Source organism: Calidris pugnax, unplaced genomic scaffold (genome assembly GCF_001431845.1).
Source record: "Calidris pugnax isolate Ruff unplaced genomic scaffold, ASM143184v1 scaffold20, whole genome shotgun sequence".
NCBI classification, from domain to species: Eukaryota; Metazoa; Chordata; class Aves; order Charadriiformes; family Scolopacidae; genus Calidris; species Calidris pugnax.
The window spans coordinates 8,567,059-8,588,876 of NW_015094510.1; the positions used below are offsets into that span (position 1 = coordinate 8,567,059).

The following is a 21,818-nucleotide window of genomic DNA, read 5'->3' on the forward strand; positions in this document are numbered from 1 at the left end:
ATCACATAACTTAAATGAGCGGGTGATGTCATGGATCAACAGATCCTAGTAACATCATAGGGCCACAGGCTTTCTCCAGGGATGTTTTTAGATGAAGTTTAAGGTAGCTTTACCTTTACAGTTCCAGTGTGAAATAAATAATGAATAAAAGAAAACAAAAAACCAAGTCAGTCTAAAATTCGGAGTATGTTCTTATCTATATACATTGTTCCTACAGAACATATATAAATGTTAATTTTACTTCATAAACAATCAGGAAATTAGTTTTAACTGATTCCAGTAATATGAATCCAAGACAGAATGCATGCTAACAGAATTTATCCTGAGGTTACTTTTATGGTCTTGATATTTGAATCAGCTATTTTCACATCAAGTATTCAACATCCATGCCATGATTCAAATAGATGAAAGTTTTATTTCTCTTTTTTTGATAAAGAAAATCTGCACTTTTTCTACATCCTTCTATAAATCCCTGATGTTTCATCTCTACTCTTTCCTTTTTCCTGAGTCCCTGGTTTGCTCTGCCACACCCTCTCAAGTGCTTCCACTTCTCTCCAACTTGGCAAGCACTTTTGCTCTGACAAATTCTGTTGTGGTTTTTGTCAGGCATCGTGCTTTCGAATTAGGGAGTAGAGGCTTAGGATTCATACGTAGGTGTTTAATAGCCCTATTTTCTCTGTGTTTTGAGGGTCTTAGTTTCTTCGTGCTCTTCCATACAAATGTTCGTATTTTCTGTTTTAACAGAATGAGATTGAAGAAAGCTTGGTGGTTCTTGGAGTTGCTTCAAAACTTATCCTTTGGTTAATCAGAAGAGACAGACTGGCATGTGTATGTCTCAGGTTATTCAAACCAGACTCTTAATTGCAGTGCAAAACCTTAGGCATAAAAATAAAACAAAATGCAGTGTTCAAACAGCATACACCTGATCAGCATAAGGCAACCGCATAAGTGAGGGGAGCGGAACGTTGTAGAGTAACCCCCTAGTACTGTGATTAGTTCAGTGTGCTTTTATCTTAGAATTAAAAACATAGCGTGCTGATCTGGGGAAGGTTTTAACTCATGCATTTTACACACAATGTTTCTTGTTTAAGGTGTTAACAGAATGAATGTTCTGTATTTTAGTCTCAGCGGAAAACCTGGAGAAGAGCCTGAAGCATATGGAGAGGCAACTCCAACAGCTTGAGAAGGATTTGCAGACTTTTCCAGTTCCTGAAGATAAGCACGATAAGTTTGTAACAAAAATGTCTATATCCTTTGGAGTATTCTTTTTAAAAAAAATAATCAACAGAAGTCATTTAACTGCATTACCTTAAACTTTAAATTTCTTTGCATAACTTCTGGCTAGTCTGTAGCATATGTTTTTGAAAAATACAACTTTTTTTCCCCTCAAAAACTGAATAGATGAGCAGTCCAATTAAAGGATTCCTCTGTAGTGGATATTATGAGGAGAAAAATGCTTCATGTCAGCTTTTACACTGTGTATAAGTTTCTTAACTTAGGGAAAAGTAGTTATTATAGGAACGTTAAGCATTTCACTTTAGTGTTAAATGATTTTTTTATGTGAGAATATCTTAGGAAAAGATGTCTGTCACCCTGTGTTTATTTGTTTTCTAGTAGATGCATTACCACTGTGAATTTTTTTGTACGTGCTATCAAGAACTAAAGAATTTCTATTCTTTCAGAAATGTGATTCATAGCATGTGAAAACTGGGTTCTGGTCTTATTTTTCTCAAAATTACTTTTCCTACTATTTATTCCAAATCCTGTAGCCAACTTCATTGCCTGTCTCCCTTATAAGAAAGCCTAGTGACATGAAGATACTTAATTAAAGCAAAAAAAACCCATTCTTTCACTTAAACCTCCCTACCAGATGATGGTCATCTTTGCTTGGCACTGAGACTAACCTGGAAGCAGAAATATCAGCAGGTAGAGAGGCAGGTTGAAATTTCCTCTGCAGGCACAGTTAGAGCTGGAAGACTACTTTGTTATGTACAAAGGCAGGGGCACTCAGGATGAAGTCCTCTTGATTAATCTCATACTATTGAATAAAAGATGGCAAAGAACCTTGAGGCCAAGTGGATATAGCTGTTCTCGCTCCATTAGGGCCAGTTTCCTCTTCAGGACACTAGCTGCAACCAAAGTGTTTACAGCTTAGCTTTAGGCCTTCTCTGGACTCCGTGGGTTATCTGTAACCTTTCAATGTTCCTACTATTTTTTTTAAGGTCGGGTATTTTGTTGGTGAGGTTGTTCTGTTTGTTGTTGTTGTTGTTGCTGCTGGCTTTTTTTTCCAGCTCAATGTGGTTTTCAGAGATATGTTGCAGCCCACCAGCATGGAGCCTCTGTAGTAGGAAACCTAAGTTTTGTCACTGAAGAAGCCAATAGCATAATAGGACAAGTAGGAGAGGAGTCCTGAAGGCAAGAGATAAACTATTGCTAGGAAGTTAGAGGAAAATATATCCCTGATGCTTTCTTAGAAATATTACTAAGACTTTGCAAAGTCTGTGCTTGGTTAAGAAAATGATGTGTAGGCTAGGAAATTAGGAACGGGAAGCACTTACTCAAAAATCTAACCTATGAAGAGGGACAAACTCTTTGTAATCCATTAGAATAGAATAGACTGTTTCAGTTGGAAGGGACCTACAATGATCATCTAATCCAAAACAGTCACGATGCTGGCACTTAAAATACCCCGTAACCTTTTGCATTTTTAAGCTGAGGACCAGGGTTCGAAGTAACAGATAATTTAGTATGCAGCTTTCTTTGGAGATGTGGTTATAAAACTTCCATACCTATAAAATAGATAGGAAAGAAATGAGCAAAATTCAGTTGAGAATGAGTGAAGAATAGCCTGAAAAAAGGAGCTTCACTTAATAAGGAGAGCATGGGAAAGTAAGTTGAGGAATAACTATGTACTCCTATGGTAATATCAAATATCTAAAATTAAAAAAAAATATGATTGTGTAGGATTCCTCATTTGCCTTTATTGTTACTGACATACAGGGCATTTCGGAAACTTCATGTCAGGAACTGAGTGGAATAATATTATATAAGTTTGTAAATTGTATATAATGAAAGTCAGATAAGGTAAATAGGCAGACATTGTCAGTAAACACTATAACTTTTCTAGGGGTTGAAATTCCATTCCTGTATATGAAGAGCATTAGAGCAGTTTACTAATCACTTAAAAAAGGTAGTGATCGTCTTAGGAAATGCAAAGGAGGATGTACATGTCATCCTTTTCAAGCATCTCAAAAGCTGTAATCCTGCCAGAGAAGATGTAGATTGTCAATGTGTGCCAAGAAGATAAGCCATAGTGGTAATTTTTTTACTTTGCATTAGTTTTCTTTAGGGAGAGCTTTGGTTGACCCCACTGTGCAACATTTTGAATGGAAGGATAATCTCAAGTGAAAGAGTCATATATTTTAAAGAAAAATATAAAATAAATAACAATAAATCCCCAGGAGTAGCCAGTAGTCACCAAAGACTTGAAAAGATTTTAAAATAAACTCAAATCTAAACCTATTGGACTATAGGTTAGTTAGCCCAAGACACAGAAGGAATCAAAGCTGAAAAGAAGCACTTGAGGTTTTTTAAAAGGCCTACAAGGAGGATCTGCAAGTCTGGCTTCTCTAGCAAGAAAAATGATGAAGACTAAATAAAACCAGAACCAACAGGTATATGTGGGAGATATAATGTGATGATGGAGAGTGAGCGTGGGTTTTGTAAAAAGAAACTATCCCTTTCAGATCTATTAAAGTATGCAAATAAAGGCAGGACAGTTGATAGAACATAACTGCATTTCCATGAACCTTTCAATGAGGTGTATTAACAAATACTTCCAAGAAACAAAATTTCTTAGGTCAAAAGTGGAATGACTTTTTCTGGATTAATATCTGAAAAAAAAAGAGACAAAACAAAACCAAAAACAGTGATTATAGAGTAAAAGATCTGGAACAAATATAAGTGTTCATTATGTTAGAATAACTGTAGTCAAGGGCAACCAGAAAACTTAAATAAGTTGCTATAAAAATCAGTAATACTCTTTTATCTGAATGTTTCCATCACCCCATCTCAAAAAGTGTACTATATAGCTACTGATGTGGCATGGTGACAATGATCAGCAGTATGCAATAGTTTCTGCATCAGGGATGTTTTAATAAATTAGGACTCTTAAGGCAGAAAATTAAAAAAAAATAGGAAAATATAGCAAAAATACTTGTAATTTTGTATGCCGTATAGACGGAAAGTCAGTAACATATTCATTGTGTCTTATAAATAACCAGGGTTCATCTCATGTAAAATACTGTTCAACAGGTTAAAATATACAAATGGAAATCTTTTCTTACTCGACAAACAATTAAACTGTAGCATCTACTTTTAGGATGTTGTAGAGGCTGAAAATATAAATGAATTTCATAAAAGGCTTCGTTAGCTAAAGATAGAATGTCTGGAGCTATTAGACACAGTAGTCCAGAGGCAGCTTTAGCTCAGAAAAAATCACTGGTGTGCAGACTGTTAGAAACTAAATACTACATCAGTTGAATTATCATGCTTTACTTACCTAGTTTCCTTCTTTTTTTCCCTAATCTTTGGGTATAGACTGCTGTCAGGAACAGGACAATCTTACTGATCTGATATATCTGATATTACTCAGAATAAATCAGTACAGGTAAAACCAGCCATACTACCTATTTCATTGTATTAGGCTATTCAGATAAAATATTTTGAACAGTAAATATTATGAATAGGAATAGTTTGCCCTCACCGACTTCCCCTCCCAGCAGACAGGGAGCAATTTCAAAACAGTGAAGTTGCATATGGTTTCTAGTAATGTCTGTGAACACACTAATTAAAGAAGCTTACTTCTAGAAAAACAGGAACTTCAATAAATTACGAGGCAAAAAAGGTTTGATGTAAAGGTTAGATAATCCTGCACAGCGTGATGAAGCCTGGACCTGCCTTTACTTTTATTCCTATGACAAGGAAAGCTGAATGATGCTGATGTCTTGAAAGGCACGCAGCTCATAAAAAGAAACCAGCAGGAAATCTGAGAAAGGAAGGATGGTGCTTTGTTGGAAATAATTTTTCATCCTGAGTACAATTAGACTCCATGGACAAGCAGGCTACTACATCCTGTCGCTAAATATCACAACCCAAAGGCCCCTAATGAACTGATTAGCATTCTTGTTTCTTTAGGAAGTCAGATACATGCACAGTTGGTGCACTCTTTTATTGACAAAGTCTGTAATTATGAATATTTCTCCTATATATTAGATTGTGCTAGTTTGTCAGTCATCTTATGTATACTAGCTGAAAAGAAATTATAGTTATTATTGCAGTTCTGTTTGCTTTAATTAGGGAAGTCAAAGAATATTGAACTGATACTGATCTAGGGCATTAAATCAATTGAGTGAAATGTTCAATAAAAAGCATAGTGAACACAATACCCTCGTACGTTCAAAATAAAAAGTTAATGGGCTTTTGGAGAGTATTTAAATTGCATATTAAAAGCTTAATTAAGTAATTTAGTCAACATGCTCCTTATCAGGCCAGCTCACCTCTCGTGATTTTCTAAGTAGCAGCTGAGAAGCTCTCAACAAGTTTCAGCCTACCACTGATCGTAGTGCTGATGGTGATTTTCAGAGAAGCTTGTGGAACTAATACTTCAGAAACAAGTCAGTTACCGCCTTTCAGTGAGGAAGAGAGTCCTTTCTTTTTGTTCACTTCTCTATTCCTCTTTCCTTGTCATTTAAGTTAATTTGTTGGTGTTGCAAAAAGGGAAGGAAGGAACAGCACTTCACCAAGTCAGTGCCCGACTCAAGTGAGGTAGAAGAAACCTGTTTCAGCTGCAAGGAAGAGCTTACATGCTGCCTTTAAACCGTTGGTTACTTAATTGGCCTCATAGTTTGAACTTCCCTCTGTGCAACACAAACTGAAGCCTGTTAGATTGTCCTCGAACCCTCAGGACTTTGGAAGATTTTAGCACGTGAGCTCATTAGGTGAAAAAAGATTGTATGTTGCTCTTTGGGAAAGGGTCAGGATATTGACTGTGTGGACAAGTAATGAGACAGGGCTTCGGCAAACATTGTGAATTTAGCTCAAAAATAGTTTCTTTATGCACATCTTAAATATCTGGTCTGAACTTCAGGTGTGTTACAGCTAGCACTGGTTTTGCTCATAATATATGGGGTATGCAGACTGGGTGCAGCAGCTCTGTGTGATACAAATACATGCCATTATACAATACATTATAGCATAGAGATAAGTAGGAGTGAGTCAAGGAAAAGGTATTATTTGAGAAATACTCTTCAGAAGGTACTGATTTAAAAATCTAAACATTTTTATGTGTTTCTTGAACTACTATATTCAGGTACAGAATTTTACTGTTGAACCTCCTATATACATATACAAGGAAGTCTATTACACTTATTTTTCATATGGTTGCAACTCTTTTCCCAAGAATTGGGTGGGGGTAACCCGCAGCAAAGCCCTACAACATTCACACCCTTTGGCCTCAGAAAAAAAATCATTTGTTGAAATCCTGATGTGACCTCAAAGTCTTTTTGCATAGTCTTTGAATAATTTGCCATGTTTTTACAGAGGGCTAGCCTGGTGGCACTCTATTCCATTTTGAAGATTCTGCGAAAATATATGTCGCATCTATGCATCTGTTAATCTTTTGTTCTTATGCAGAATCATAATCTTTTTTTTGATTGTCTGCCCTTGATGTGTAGGTTAATTTGTGAAAAAATCACATGTGGTGAATATGGGGTCTTTTAAGGAAATGTTTGGTACAGATCAACATCACTCATTGTCTCCTCTAGGGTAACAGCTGCTTTTACTTGTCTTGGTACCCTGCACTATACTAGTATTTTATGTAGCACAATATATTAAAATCGGTATAAGCTTCAGACAAGCAATTCACTATGAAAAAGCTGCTATGAATATGCAAGACCAAACATACAGCAGTTAGAAATTTTGCCACAGATATTGCTTGTCTCAGCCCTGTGTTGCTTTCCTGTTCCATTAACGAGCAGAATGATGATCTGTAATCCCAGGAGGCCGAAAAGGCAGCCCGTGAAGTAAAGCCACTTCAGAAAAAGTTAACAAATACCTAACTTCTTGATTCCCTTTTACTCCTGCCTGTGTTGCAGCTCTGCTCTACTTCTGTCTTCATTCATCCAAAGCCAATGAATTCTGTAGCTGATAATGCATATATATCAACCTGTTCATAATAATTACAGTTGGGATTGCTGTACTCAGTAGTATTCCCCGTTGTCTCCAGTTTAGCTAGTGCTGGCTAACAAAAGCCATATTTAAGGCAAATAGGAAGGGGACTTATTAAAAATACCTAAATTGAAGCACAGTCTCAGTAGAATGCCAAGAGCTTAAGCTATCCCATAATGCACCAGGCAGAAAATAAAAACCTCAGGATTCATCATGTCTGGCATTGAAATACGGGATAGTAAAACATCTTTCCAGAGTGCTGTATTTTGAGTTTAAAATTGTGCATCACGTATTCAAGGGGAGTCAGTTTTAACAGTATTAAGCTGAGCAGCCTATATGGACTCTATTAACATAACTGTACCGGTAGCTGTGTGTTGCAGAATAGCACAGAAATTTTTTCTCTCTTGCCTCCCCACCCCCTCAAGTCTCCTTTTCACAATATATTCTGGCATATCATTCATTTAGAAGATGAGGTATACATATTATTGATAACTTTTTTTTTTTCTCAAGTTTTTTTTTTTTTTTTTTTTTACCTTCCTAGAAAACTGAAGAAAGTTACTGGAATGTTTGATGTGTATGGCACTTATACATAGTGACAACAACAAAAAAATATATCTGATTTTCCTTTACCCTTCCATTCTGTGAAAATAAACAGCCTCATAATTGGAAAAAAAAAATAGTGTAATTTTCCCTAAGTTCTTTTAATGATCTAAGAATCACAAATAATAAGTATCCTAAATTGTGCAATCAAAAGGAAACAGGTCATAGAAATGCTTGTTTCTAATTTCACTGTGTTAATTTTGCTGGTTTTCTTTATTAAAGTTGTTTGCTGTTTTGATTTGTTAGGGGTTTTTTTTTGAACTGCTGACATTTCTTTTGAAGTTTCTAACTTGTGTTTTGTCATGCCTTGTTTCTCATAATACTTTCTTTATTTAATATTTGGGCAGTTATTACATACTGATCTCTCATCGGCTTTCCACACTGTCCCACCAATAGCTGTTTAACGTCCTTAATAACTTTAAAGAAACTCAACTCTGAAAGGTAGCTTCCTGTAAGCTTTGTGGGTCTTGGAGCTAAGTAGAGGAGAGAGATTCAAACTGATAAGGAAGAGAAAGTGGGCCAGCAACATCAATTCTCTTTGAGCTCTGAGGTTGCTCACGAGCTGTATCTTATGAAGTCAATAGAAACATGGAAAGAAGCTCATACTGGCTAAGGAGCCTTGTCAGACAAAAAGAAGGTCTGAAATCAGGTGGCTGAGAGGTGATGGAGGTTCTATTGTTTTAAATCTTCAAAATCTAGGCTTTGTTAGACCTTTTCTACAAGACTTTCTCAGAGGAGACTATTCTGCCCTTAAAGACCCAGCTAATAGCCATCATAGTGACCACTTTGAATGTTGTGAAAGTGCTTTACGTCTCCTTTCCTGCATGTGTCTGAGAACATTATTGTGTGACTTCTTGGCATGGAGTCTTAAATCACAAAAAGAAAACCATTAGCTGCTTACTTAGCATTTTTCAAGCAATGTTAACAAACCAAAAGGACATTTAATAGTGAAATTCAAATGGATTCAGCCTCTAAAAAAAACTAAGAGTGCATTGCAAAACCCCTGAAGGGTGAAAGCTCTCACCCAGCAGTGGACTGTTACTGTGTATTTAAAACAGCATGAGTGGATAAAAGTTGCAATTGTCTACATTTTAATGAACTTGATTAAAAATCCCATGCTTCATAAGATAAGGTGACCATAGTGTGTGTATCTGTAGTATGAAGTGTACAAACACAGTAAATTCTCTTTTGTAATGGTTTGGGTGGGCAATTAGAAGGTAAAAAATACATTTGTTGTCTTCTGTAGTCATTCCTGGAGCAGGAAAATAATGGAACACAAATATTTGTTCAGGTACCATTCCATTAAAGTAAACACTTCATGAAGTTGTCCTACATAAAGAAATGACTCCACACAGTATTTCTTCTTCAAGCTTCTTTGTCTAACTATATTATCAAAATTCTTGAATAACCACCGTTTTTTTAATTTATGTTATGCAGTGTTGTGGTGCTATTTATAAATTGTCTATCTCTTGTAGAAGTAGTTCTATTGTTTTCATTGCTAATTTAATTAAGTTGTATTGACATTGCAAATAGCTTTAGAAAATGCATAAATTCCTGATACAGCCACCAGGAATAGAAATGAATGCATTGCTGTTGCTGCCACAGAATTATTTTTTTTTTAAAAAAAGCAGTTAAGGTGAAGTTTTTAATCTTTCATGGCTTTTACTTATAATACTGTTGTTTATTAATATTTCTATTTTTACTTCAATTTTAGTAGGGACTGTACTATCTCTTGATGTATGAAAGTGTTCAGGTTGACTACTGGTATCTGTATCTAAATTCCAAATAAATTTTAATTTATGTATCTAAGCCTTTAGCGTCAATAAGGAGACAGTGATACTAAATAAACTACATAGGTGCTTGAAGTTAGATTAGTCTCATACTTTATATTTCATACAAAATTATATGCTAATAGAATAATCTTTAAATTTAAAGCCGCTGAGAAAATTTGATGAATGCATCCTGATTTATTCCTAGGCCTAATATACACTGTAAATACAGGGAGGCAGGTATGACACGGAAAAGTTCTTTTGATACTTCAGTTTGATACAAATGAAAAATGTGTGTGAAATACAGATCAATGTTAAGTGAAGACTGTGATTTGCTGAGTATTCTTGCAGCCTTAACAGCAGCGCACAGCTTTCTCGTTCACGCCAAAGAAGATTTTCAGAAACTTTCACGGATGCACGAGAACATGGAAAAACTCTATCAGAATGTGATGGGATATTATGCCATTGATCTGAAGAAAGTTTCAGTGGAGGAGTTTTTAACAGACTTAAACAACTTCAGGACAATGTTCATGGTAAAATATTTTTATTTTATGCGTTATGTTTCTTGGAAGTTATTTTGGTAATCTTTCAGTTATGGAACAAACTAAAATGAAATTTCTTCCTCCTCAAATGGTGTCTGATACTCATGTCAGAAATTTTATTTTGCACATCCTAAATTCTTGGGATATCCTAAGGATAATGGAGTTTTGAATTACTATTTGTGGATTATTTCTTTCTGAAAGAATTGAAAATTCCTAATAACAATGTCAATTAAAACTGAGCTTTTTATATGCATATATAACCCAAAGCAGAAAAATCTGAAACTCTACCTTTTTATAAATATAACTGCATTTACTATTTAAAGTATGCTTGTTATTTACTTAAAAATAAATATTCTAACAATTATTTATATTTATAATGCATTCTTTTCCCATGTAAAATGCAGACTAAAGATTTTATTTAATTTAATTTTTCATTTGCCTGCAGCACTTGATCAGTGTCAAGGTTTGTGTGTGTAAGCAGGTTCCCTGCTGTGGAAACTCAGAGCTCCTTATTCTGGCTTATAAAAATAGCGTATTTTCTTCAAACTCCGTCTGTTTCTAAGGGCCTTTAATTTTTGTGACAATGGAATGTCTGGGCTTTTAGATCTTACACAATTTAAATGCTTAATTTTTTTTTCCCTTTAAACAGGATGATCTTTGGGGAGAGGAGCTAAAAATGGTTTTTCTATTATTATTTTAAATGTTTGAATTATATTTGAGAAGCAGATATTAGGCTGGTTATTGTTGGGTAGCTCCTTTTGTGCAGAGCTCAGAATATAGTTATAAGCATGATTTGGACTCGCTGTTAGTTATCAGAACTTTGCCTTAGAGTCATCTAAAATGGTCATAGATATGGAGGTGTAGCTCTGGCCTTATACCACAGGGCAACATCTGCATTATGTGTACAAACATTTGCACATACTAGCTCATCATAAAAGCTTAAGCTATTTTGGAAATCTAATTTGGAAATCTTTAGGTATTTTTCCAAATGCATTTCCATTATATGTACAAATGTGTATTATTATAGGGGTTTTGGGGGGGTGTGTGGTTTGTTTGGTGGTTTGTTTGGGGTTTTTTTCTAATTCTACCAAAATATGATTTAAGGGTTTTAGCAAAAGACCTTTTTGAAAGATGAGGTAGAAATTTCTCACCAGGGTATTTCTTTATCTGTTTGGACTTGATTATATATAACTATAAACAGTCGTCTTAGGAAATTTCAGGATAATCAGATGTTCTGCAAAATACTGCAGGTTCTTTTACCGTTGTCAACGTAGTTCTTCTGGAAGAAGGATGATTAACTTGATGATATACTTCAGAATGCATACTCAATATATGTTGAGGGTATATCCCTCAACTTAAAGTAACCAAAAAAACTTTAAGGAAGCTGATGGGTATATAGGTTCAAAATACTTTTATATAGCTCTTATTTAGGATTAGTGAGGATCACTATCTTGGTGTTTTATAGGTATGTTGAGATTTGGTGAAGGTAGGGGTGAAGGGAGAGTTTGTTGATTTTGTGTGGAGGTTGCGGTTGTTTTCAATTGTTGTTGTTGAAGCTTTCTTTGCAGAACTAGGTTTTTCTCTTGGATTCTGAACACTTGGCTAATAAGTAACTTCTTCTCAATGAAGAGATGCAATAATAAAAAGGCAGATTCCCAGTTGCGTATGAATTTATTAAAGGTGTCTCATGTCACATCTGAATACCTATTATTACGTAGCTTAACTTACTGGCTACACTCCTGCAAGAATGTTATCTGAGCATGAGCTTTGTGACAAAGTCTGGAGCAGTGATCCAACTCATGCCTTTGACCTGTAGAAAGATTCAATTAGTCATTTTGCCATCTAATCCTCATTGCAGCCTGACACTTATCATTGCAAGACACTTATTTAAATTGCTCGCATGTTTCCCCAGTCTTGTTAGGTTTTACTTGGTCATTTGCTTTTCTTTCAATGACTTCAGACATGTCTGACGGTGTAGACAGGGAAAAATACTTCTTTCATAGATATTGAGAAAGGGTTTGAAATTCCTGTGTCCATCTATTGTGAGGAAATGACGTCAAATGAAACCCATATTTATGAAGCACATTGCAACATGTGAAGATTACCAAGCCTCTGCTGCTTCAGAGTTTAACAGCTAAAAACCTAGAAGGCACAGATCAATCAGAATGATTTTGTTTGGCACGTTACATATGCCAGATTGAAACTCAGGAGTCTGATTTCAAAATGGCTAAATATTTTGAAATGGTTGTATTTAATTTCTGCTGTTTAAACTACATGTCCCCTTTAAATGCTGTAGAATAAGAATTTTAAATGCTTAAGTTCATCTTGAATTTGAGACTTTAAAAAGTGGTTCTCCTTTACCTTAATTTCTCCATATTTCTTTTTGGTGTCTGTAAAATTAGCACTGATACTAACCCCTGCTCACAGCACTGTTATAAAGATAGATTAATTAGTGCTTCGAAACAGTTAGATATTATTGATGAGCATGATGGAAGAAACCTTGAGGAAAATTAATAATTCTGTCTTGCAGAGCACAGTTTGAAGGCTATATGAAAAAGATGTGTAGATAAGGCATGAAACCACTTATCATTCAATGACACTAAACTAAATATTGAGTACTTGCTCAGTTTTGAGACTTTTGGGAAAAGATTTTTGAGATGCCCAGCATGAGACACTCAAGGTCTGATTTTCAGACTTGTTTAGCATTGGTCTTGATTACTGACAAACTTAAGGTGGTTCATATCCTAGAACACTAAGTTCAGCCATCCTTGTTGTCAAGGAAAGTTGATAATTTACATACAGTACTTACCTACTTATAGTGTGATTTTTGTTCTCAAATAATAAAAATGTTTAAAAAGTTTTAAAAAACATGTATAAATCTGGAGCCATAGACTTCAGGTACATAGCCAACTTTAGACTGTACTTTGAATTCAGTAGTATTCGGTGGCTGTGGCCACCATTCAAGTTCATGGTCTTTGAACACCAAATCTAGAGTACAGTGAGTTGGCCAGATCCAAAAAATAGGTGAAGCACACTGCATTCAGTGCTTTAACTCCTGAAGCTAAATTCCTGGTACAGTCAGTGGAACATCGTAGGTATTGGACATCTCTATTAACCTCCTTCTGTGCTTTCACAGCATCAGAGGTACTGCTAAGAGGCTCATTCCTTTCATTGGAAGGATAGGTTTCTGAAATAAGATGAAGCAATATGAGTATTTCCTCTCCTTGTGTTTGTGTAATGGTTAGAATTTTCCTGCAGCTGTAGGAGGAGGAGGAAAGAGGTCTTTTGTCAACAGCTCTTCTGTCCAAGACAGTGCGCTAGTCAGAGGGCTATAGAAAGCCCCTGCTCCTGTCGATGCTAGGTTGCTCTGCCACAGAAACATGACTTAAGGAACCAGAGGAAGAGCAAGCAAGTAAGAATTTGTTCCGTAGACACTAGAGAATTTTTCTTTTATATTATGCAAATACTTGAATGAAAGTCGGAAACGATCCTGGAAAGCACAAGAGAGAACCCAAGAATGTCTCCATCTTGGAAACTCTAGGCCTTGGCATGGTATGCAAGAGGTGTATACTTTGGTAATTCTTCTGAAAGTTAAGTTTGCATACAGTGCCGCGTGCTGAATGCAATGCTGCTTGTATATAGCAGATGCGGTCAGAGCATGTCTCATCTTTTAGGCCTTTTGAGCAAGGAAGTGTTAAGACATCTAGTCTTTTAAATGCAAACTGTGAGAGATAAATATATGTTTGATTCAGCCAAGTTTGTGACAATTTGGTATAAACATTTTGGAGAACCTTAGACACTGATGTTTTGTGTCTAAAACACAGAGAACATGTAAGATAGGATTTGACTCTAGGGCATAGACCTCTAAACATTGGCATCTGTATGTGAGCTTAAGGGTCTAATCTCATGTTCTAGTCAAGGGAGATGCATATTCAGTACAGTTAGTGGAATTTGGAGACTTGTCTACCTGATGTCTCAAAGGAGACCTAACAACAGAAGTGTCTAGTATCCTGGAGAGGTGTCTTAAATGGTATCCAAGGCATCATCAGCATGACATTTTAAGTTATGACACAGAACTTACAGAAGACCCATGTCCTGCTAGAGAAAAGCTAGAGGCAATTTGTGATACTCCAGAATGTCCAGTTTACACTGGATATGAAGGTGTGAGCTACTAAATAGAGTGCAGTTCATCAGTGTGATTAGGGAGAAATAGAGTAGACAGATAGATAGGAAGATATTTGGATGACTGCAGTCTGAGGCTGGGTCCTACTAGCAGTATTATTTGGGGGGGAAAAGTAGATGCAAAGTAGAAATTGCCTTGGTCACTCTGTTAGGAAAGTGTGTCATTTCTGCCAAAATTGTACTTGTGCCTGAGTCCCATTTGAATTTTGCCCACCAGTTTATTTTACAGAATACTCAGTCTGAAAAATCAGTAAATAATTTGTTAAAATTAATCCAATAAAGAATGTTAGTGTTTTGCAATAGGCTTCTCCCCTCCCTTGCCCAAGTATCAAGAGAATTGATAGAGGTGACTCTGGAGAGGACACTGTGGAAACACAGTTTTGCTTTGTTTAAGAAGTCCATTTCGTTGTCCTTTTTCATGATTGAAAGCTTATTCTTCTTCAGTTATCAAAGACAGGCATTTCCTCATGAGATTTATGTGGGTTTTTTTAATATATATATATATATATATATTTTATACTTCCTTTGGTCACTGTACTGCAGTGACGCTGCACAGACAGTGTTCATGCAAATATTGCTGTAATCCACATTCATCTGTACTTTATAGTACTCTTCAGTCCATTCTTACTTTTTTTTTTCCCCTGAGTGCAGGCTGGGCATTTTCCTGCTAAAAATAACGCGAGACGTTAATTAGCGCTGCAAATGTGTGGCCTCTGCCTCAGACCTTGTGAAGATGTTAGCCATTTTGTAGGGGGGGGACACTTTGATCTGTTGTGAAAGATGCGGTTCTGTGTGTAACTGCATGCTGAAAAAAGAGAAACTTTCTGCAGTGAAGAACAAGTGCGTGGCACTTCACGTTTAATGCAAGCCATACTAGAGCACTGACAATTTACCAGTGTACGTAGCTAACACTAAAACGATGAAAAGGTAATCCTATAGTAGCTTTGTTAAAAAATTATTCAATGTGACACAGTATTTTTGCTTATGTATGAATATGCAAAATAATGATTTCTAACCTCTGAAACCTGTAGTTCTGTTTTGGCTTCATTGGAAGCTTTGGAGTACTTATTTAGAATTTCAAATAAACAGTTGTAGAGATATTAACCAGAAGACAGAATGAAAAGGTAATCCTATGGTAGCTTTGTTAAAAAATTATTGAATGTGACACAGTATTTTTGCTTAATGTATGAATATGCAAAATAATGATTTCTAACCTCTGAAACCCATAGTTCTGTTTTGGCTTCGTTGGAAGCTTTGGAGTACTTATTTAGAATTTCAAATGAACAGTTGTAGAGATATTAACCAGAAGACAGGAATTTATAAACCAAGTGAAATAATGCATATCTGGATAAGTCTAAGAAAAATGCACAGCGAAGTCACTTTGTTTTGCTTGGCATAGTGGAAGCATGAGAAAGAATATTTGTTGAAACTATTCTAGAAATACAAATAGCAACATACTTTAAGTTTTGTGAAACCAGGTGGTTTAGTCTGAGTTCTTCCTACATTAACATGTGTATACTTAAGCAGTATTTCTTGCTGAATTTATAAACAACATTTGGGGCTAATTAGTAGGCTTTTAATGTATTTATTCTGAATTTGCTTACTGTTCTGAAGAAAATGTAGTAAACATGGAATGTAAAATATTTATTTGGCTTGATAAAGTTAGTTAGGAGGTGTGATTTTAAAGCTTTTTTCTTTCTTTTTAAGGTTCAGTTTTGACTGTGCTGAGACATCAGTTTTAATGGAACTCTATATTACCTTTTTTTTCATAGCAAGCAGTAAAGGAGAACATGAGAAGAAGGGAAGCAGAAGAAAAACAGAGGCGTGCTAAAATAGCTAAGGAAAAAGCAGAAAAAGAAAAACAAGAGAGGCAACAAAAGAAAAAGCGCTTGTTAGAAATGAAAACAGGTGAGTAACGTAGAAAACACGTTTTATCTAATGCTTTAGCAGAAATAAAGCTGCTATTTTTTCATTATCTGAATATGCTATGAGAAAAGGCAGAATAAGTGAATGATTTTCACCAATTAAAGTTTACAGCAAAGAGGTTCTTCATTCTTGTTTTGTTAAAGAGCTTCTCTAATTACCTGTTTTCCTTAAGCTATTTTAGAACTCGTAATGCTGCTTTATATTTTTCCATTAGAATATATTGAACCTTGTGTGACCAAGTATAAGTTCAGTTTCTCTCAGAACCCCTCACATTACCTGAGAACAGACATTTTCCAAATCAGAAAGCCATTTTCTTTTTATTAAGGTTACATATTCATTTTTTGTTCTTTTATGAGAATAAGCCCTTCTTTGAGTATCAACTGTTAGTTCAATAGGTTCCTGTTGAAACACCTTAAAAGAAGCCTAAGCCACGCATTTTTGAAGTTGCTCATTTATGCTGTGTTGTCTTTTGTACCAAAAGAGATGGCAGACACCGTGAGTTCTCTGTTACTAAAAAAGATGTCTGATGATCCTCTATACTCCTATATTTTATCCCAGACTGAGCTTCTGGAATCCTTCAGAATGATACATGACTCACTGTGTAAATTATCGTGAGCTACTTTCATTTTTTTCTTGAGCAGATCTTGTTAAGCAGTTCCACACTCAAACCCTGCTCGGCACCTTTGGCATAAATGATTATCTGTCTCTTCCACGTTTCACTAATAGCCAGAGTAGGTGTGTTTAGTTTCAGAGATTCTTCAAATCAAAAGTCTTTGATTTATTTTCATAAGAACATCCGTGTCTTGAGGTGTGAGTCTAAAGCTTTCTCTTACGATGGGAAACCAGGCGGCTGCCCTCTGAGCACAGAATTTCTAATTCTTTAGCAGGAAATTCAAGACCAAATCAGAAAACTACCAGTGACAATCTTTTTAAAGATATAGGAGGCTGAAGAGGACTAGGAAAGGGCAAAACTGGTATCTCTATTCATGCATGATTGGAAGTGTTTCAAAAGAGGTTACATATTCTTCTCTCGGACATGTTGTATGTATGACTGATAGTGCTTTGTATGGAAAATTGATAGTCTTTCAGAGAAAATTAAAGCTCCTCTCAACTCCTATTCTTCATAATGTCATGTTCAGGCTTTGCTGAGTACAGGTGCCCATGTGAGTATGTAGGTCTCTGGTAGTTAAACCTACACTTCAGTTAATGTAGCTGGGAACTATGTACTTGTCATCTACAGGTCAGCCAGGTAATTGATTAAATAGGTGCTTTTTCTCTGTCATTGGGATAGAGTTAACTTTTTTGCTAGCAGCCGGTATAGGGCTATGTTTTGGATTTGGAATGAGAAATACTTTTGATAGCGCCCTGGTGTTTTCAGTTGTTGGTAGGCAGTCAAGGCCTTTTCTGCTCCTCCATATCGCCCCACCAGCGAGTAGGCCGGGAGTGCACAAGAAGGTGGTAAGGGACACAGCCAGGACAGCTGACCCCAACCGACCACCAAAGGGTTATTCCATGCCATATGACATCATGCTCAATATATAAAGCTAGGGGAAGAAGAAGGAAGGTGGAGGACATTCAGCATGGTGGCGTTTGTCTCCCTAGGTAACTGTTATGCATGATGAATCCCTGCTTTCCTGGCAGTGGCTGAACACCTGCCTGCCGATGGAAAGTAATAAATGAATTTGTAGTTTGCTTTGGTTGCATGTGCGGCTTTTGCTTTAACTATTAAACTCCCTTTATCTCAAGCCATGAGGTTTTTTTCCTCACACTCTTAAGATTCTCTCCCCCATCTGAACTGAGGGGAGTAAGCGAGCAGCTGCATGGTTCTAGTTGCCCACTGGGGTTAAACCCCAACAGTTTCTTAGTAGCCTTTCTTATTTATTAGAACATTTAAGTGCACAGAAAAAGGTTTCTTGCTCTTGTTAGCAGCCATTTAAGGTTCAGTCTGGAATGACCGATCTAAACAGCAACAGGTAGGAAAAGATAATGTTAGGATCACCTGAAACTATAAATGTCTTGAGTCTGGTATTCACTGGCTGCTGATGAGTTGTGTTTGTTCTGCATAGTTCCTTGTGAGGTTTCTTGTGCTTGTTTGCAACATCATTTTAAAAGTCTATTAGAAAACCCAAATTCTGGCAGTGGAAAGCATCTGTGGTAGATTTGTTTGTCAGGAAGGACAGCAACAACAATATTAAATGTGGGGTTTATTTTATTTTATTTTGGCAGTCTTATCAAAGCTTTATTTACTAATGGAAGAGGCATAATATTGTTCTGATTCTGGTGGAAGAGTAACATAGATATTTAAAAATTTTTTTCTCCTGTTTTACCCTCTTTTTTTTTTTTTCCTAGCCAATACTAGTTCATTGGAAAGGCTGCCTTCTCATTAAGAATCTGTAAATCAGTCACAAAATGTTTACATCTGACCTGCTGACCAATTTCTAACCAGGTCCTCCCAAATACCAAAATACTCCTTCCTGGAGTATGACTGTGGAGTGACTGATTTTTGCTCCATATCATTTCTTTATGTGGTGACTAGATCAGATGTTGGGTTTGTAGGAAGACTAGTTCAATTATTGCCTGAATGAAGAAGCTGAAAATTCATTGGTGTCACCATCCTAGAAAATATTTTCTGGGATTCAAACAGGTGCATATTTGAAGAACAGAAAGGTATACAGTATATGTACTAACTGGTTCTTTGAGATTTTTTTTCTTTTCAGTGAAGAGTACTCTGCATCTCCACTCTACGTTTTTCAGTAACACTGCTTTTTAACTGAAAATTACCTGAAGATTAGGGATGCCCATGTATCACTGTGCTGTGTGCCACTTTCTTAAGTGTTTCTCTTAAACTTTAAAAAACACCCAACAAAACAACCTGACTTTACTGGACTGACAATCATTAACAGTGCTGGGTGTGCTAGTTAGTTATTCTTACACATTACTTGTCATTAGCGCTACAAATTACTTCTTACTATCATTCACTACCACTACATATTCAAAACAGTCAGTCCTTAACATCTGTGTTCTTAATTTGATGTGAATATATCCCTTCCAACCCAAACCATTCTCTGATTCTATGATGCTGTGGAGTTGGCAATGATGGGTACCAGTCATGGCCTTAGTTGACAAGATGACATAGACAAACTCAAGAGTCCTTCTGCAAGGGGAAACTAGAACTGAAGTGGGTAATTTTTTTTCTTCTCTACCATTTTCTCTTCCCTACACCCAGTTTGGGATCTAACTGATTTCTTAGGTGGTTTAGTTTCTAGATGGTTCTTGACCCTCTTGTAATCTATGCAAAATCCTTTAAGGGGTGTTAATTCCCCAGATCGAAGCAGTGCCTTCAGCTGCATTTTTTTCTTTTGTTCAACTGCTGCTTCTGTTCTTAATGTAAAAGCAGTCTTTTCAGAATGCTTGTTGCACTTTTTTGCAGTGACCACTAATTGGCCATTAGTGACTTGTTTACAGTTCTGGAGCCTCTACTTTCAGCCTGTGCCCATAATGTTCAAGGCCTGAGCTGCCATCCAGTGCTTAAACAGGATTTATATTATCATCCTAAGCTTGTTTTGTTAACCACTGGTCTCATTTACAACACAGACATTTAACCTGTCCTAGATTCTCCTTTGTTCTTCAAGTCCTTTTCTTTATATTTCTTCAGCTTTCATCTGCTTTTGGAAGCTATTTGAAGAGTAGGGGTTTGTTGCCTACGGTGCCACTTTCTGCTGCATAAGGTGGATTCATTTCTTCATGTAAAACTGACCTACATAATGCTGCAAAATTTTTATCTTTTCAGGGGGTATTGCTGACTTTTTTTTTTCAGTCACAAAACCCTAAGATTAAAGAAATATGTATGATTTTATTAACCTCTACCAAATGTGTGAGTTGAGCCAATAAGTTGTTTATAGCACATTAGGACTGTATCATACCAGGTTTGCCTAGCACTATATGGATGTATTAAAACAAAAGGAAAATGATCCTGAGTTAAAGGTAACTCCTGATTTTTGACCTAAACTATTTTGAAGGGGGGAAATCCTTCTGGGTGAATACAACAATTTCATCCTTAGTAACTGACACTTACTGCAAAAGTGGGATCTGAGGTGATCCTGAAGTATACCAGCCTTCTTGCAAACTCTGATGGTCTTCCTTAGCCTGTGCTGTACCTTTGATATACAGGCAACAATTTAACCATCTAGGTTGAAGCTTACGCTCTGTCATCATCAGACTGCCATTTAAATGCTCTTACACCAAGTTCAGTGTTGATATGGTCATTTCCTAAAATTAGATAAATATGCATAGTGTATAATAAATCTCTATACAGTTTTCAGTTTGATTTTTTAATATATTTTGGATATATTTTTAAATCTACAAAATATTGATATAATTATTTATATGTAGTGTTTTATGAATATGTAGTATAGTATCTTTTTAGAAAAACTTAACATTTTAGGTAGGCTTCATAATATAAATTTAGATCTCTGCTAACGAGACCATAGATTTTTGTTATTTACATGGAATCGCTTAACTTTCATGCAAGTATTATTTTGAGTTTTGGACCTGAAGCCAATGTCAGATTTAGATCTCTGTAAATAGTAATTTGCTAAAATTCTCAATCTCTACATTTTAGATAGTGACACTTTTGTGTCCTAATGATCACAGCTCAAATGGTTCACCGATATAAAAGGAGTGTCTTAAGGTTACAGAATAAAAATATCAGCTCCATATTTTCCTTTCAGCTCCCCCCCAGGGGTAAATATTCGGCCCAGTCCTGTTCAACATATTCATCAGTGACCTGGACGAGGGGACAGAGTGTATCCTCAGCAAGTTTGCTGATGATACCAAACTGGGAGGGCTGGCCAACACTCCAGAGGGCTGTGCTGCCATACGGAGTGATCTGAACAGGCTGGAGAGCTGGGCAGAGAAGAACCTAATGAGGTTCAACAAGGGCAAAATTAAGGTCCTGCACCTGGGGAGGGAGAACCCCAGGCACCAGTATAGGTTAGGGGTGGATCTTCTGGGAAGTACTACTGAGGAAAAGGAGCCGGGAGCCCTGGGGGATGGCAGGCTCTCCATGAGCCAGCAATGTGCCCTTGTTGCCAAGAGGGCCAATGGAATCCTGGGCTGCATAGGAAAGAGTGTGGCCAGCAGGTCAAGGGAGGTCATTCCCCCCCTCTACTCTGCACTGGTGAGGCCACAACTGGAATACTGTGTCCAGTTCTGAGCTCCCCAGTTCAAGAGAGACAGGGAACTACTGGAGAGAGTCGAACGTAGCGCAACAAAGATGATTAAGGGATTAGAGCACCTCCCTTACAAGGGAAGGCTCAAAGAGCTGGGGCTCTTTAGCCTTGAGAAGAGAAGGCTGAGGGAAGACCTTATCTATGTTTACAAGTATCTAAAGTGTGGGTTGAAAGATGATGGAGCTGGACTCTTTTCAGTGGTTTCCAGCGATAGGATGAGGGGCAATGGGCAATCCTGCTTTAGCAAGCGAGTTGGACCAGATGATCTCTAGAGGTCCCTTCCAACTCTGACAATTCCATGATTCCGTGATTCCATCCTAACTTGAAAATTATGTGGAATT

The 21,818-nt window shown here is 36.6% G+C and overlaps 1 protein-coding gene across 2 annotated transcripts in view; it reads left to right on the forward strand.

Moving 5' to 3' along the window:
- Window positions 1-21,818, forward strand: part of DIAPH3 (diaphanous related formin 3) — a 234,753-nt gene that overhangs the window by 135,678 nt on the left and 77,257 nt on the right. For both annotated transcript variants that reach the window (XM_014965690.1, XM_014965691.1), the window contains 3 exons: window positions 1,123-1,247; window positions 9,965-10,129; window positions 16,093-16,228. In XM_014965690.1, the coding sequence (XP_014821176.1) occupies window positions 1,123-1,247; window positions 9,965-10,129; window positions 16,093-16,228 (426 nt within the window). The remainder of the gene's footprint in view (window positions 1-1,122; window positions 1,248-9,964; window positions 10,130-16,092; window positions 16,229-21,818) is intronic.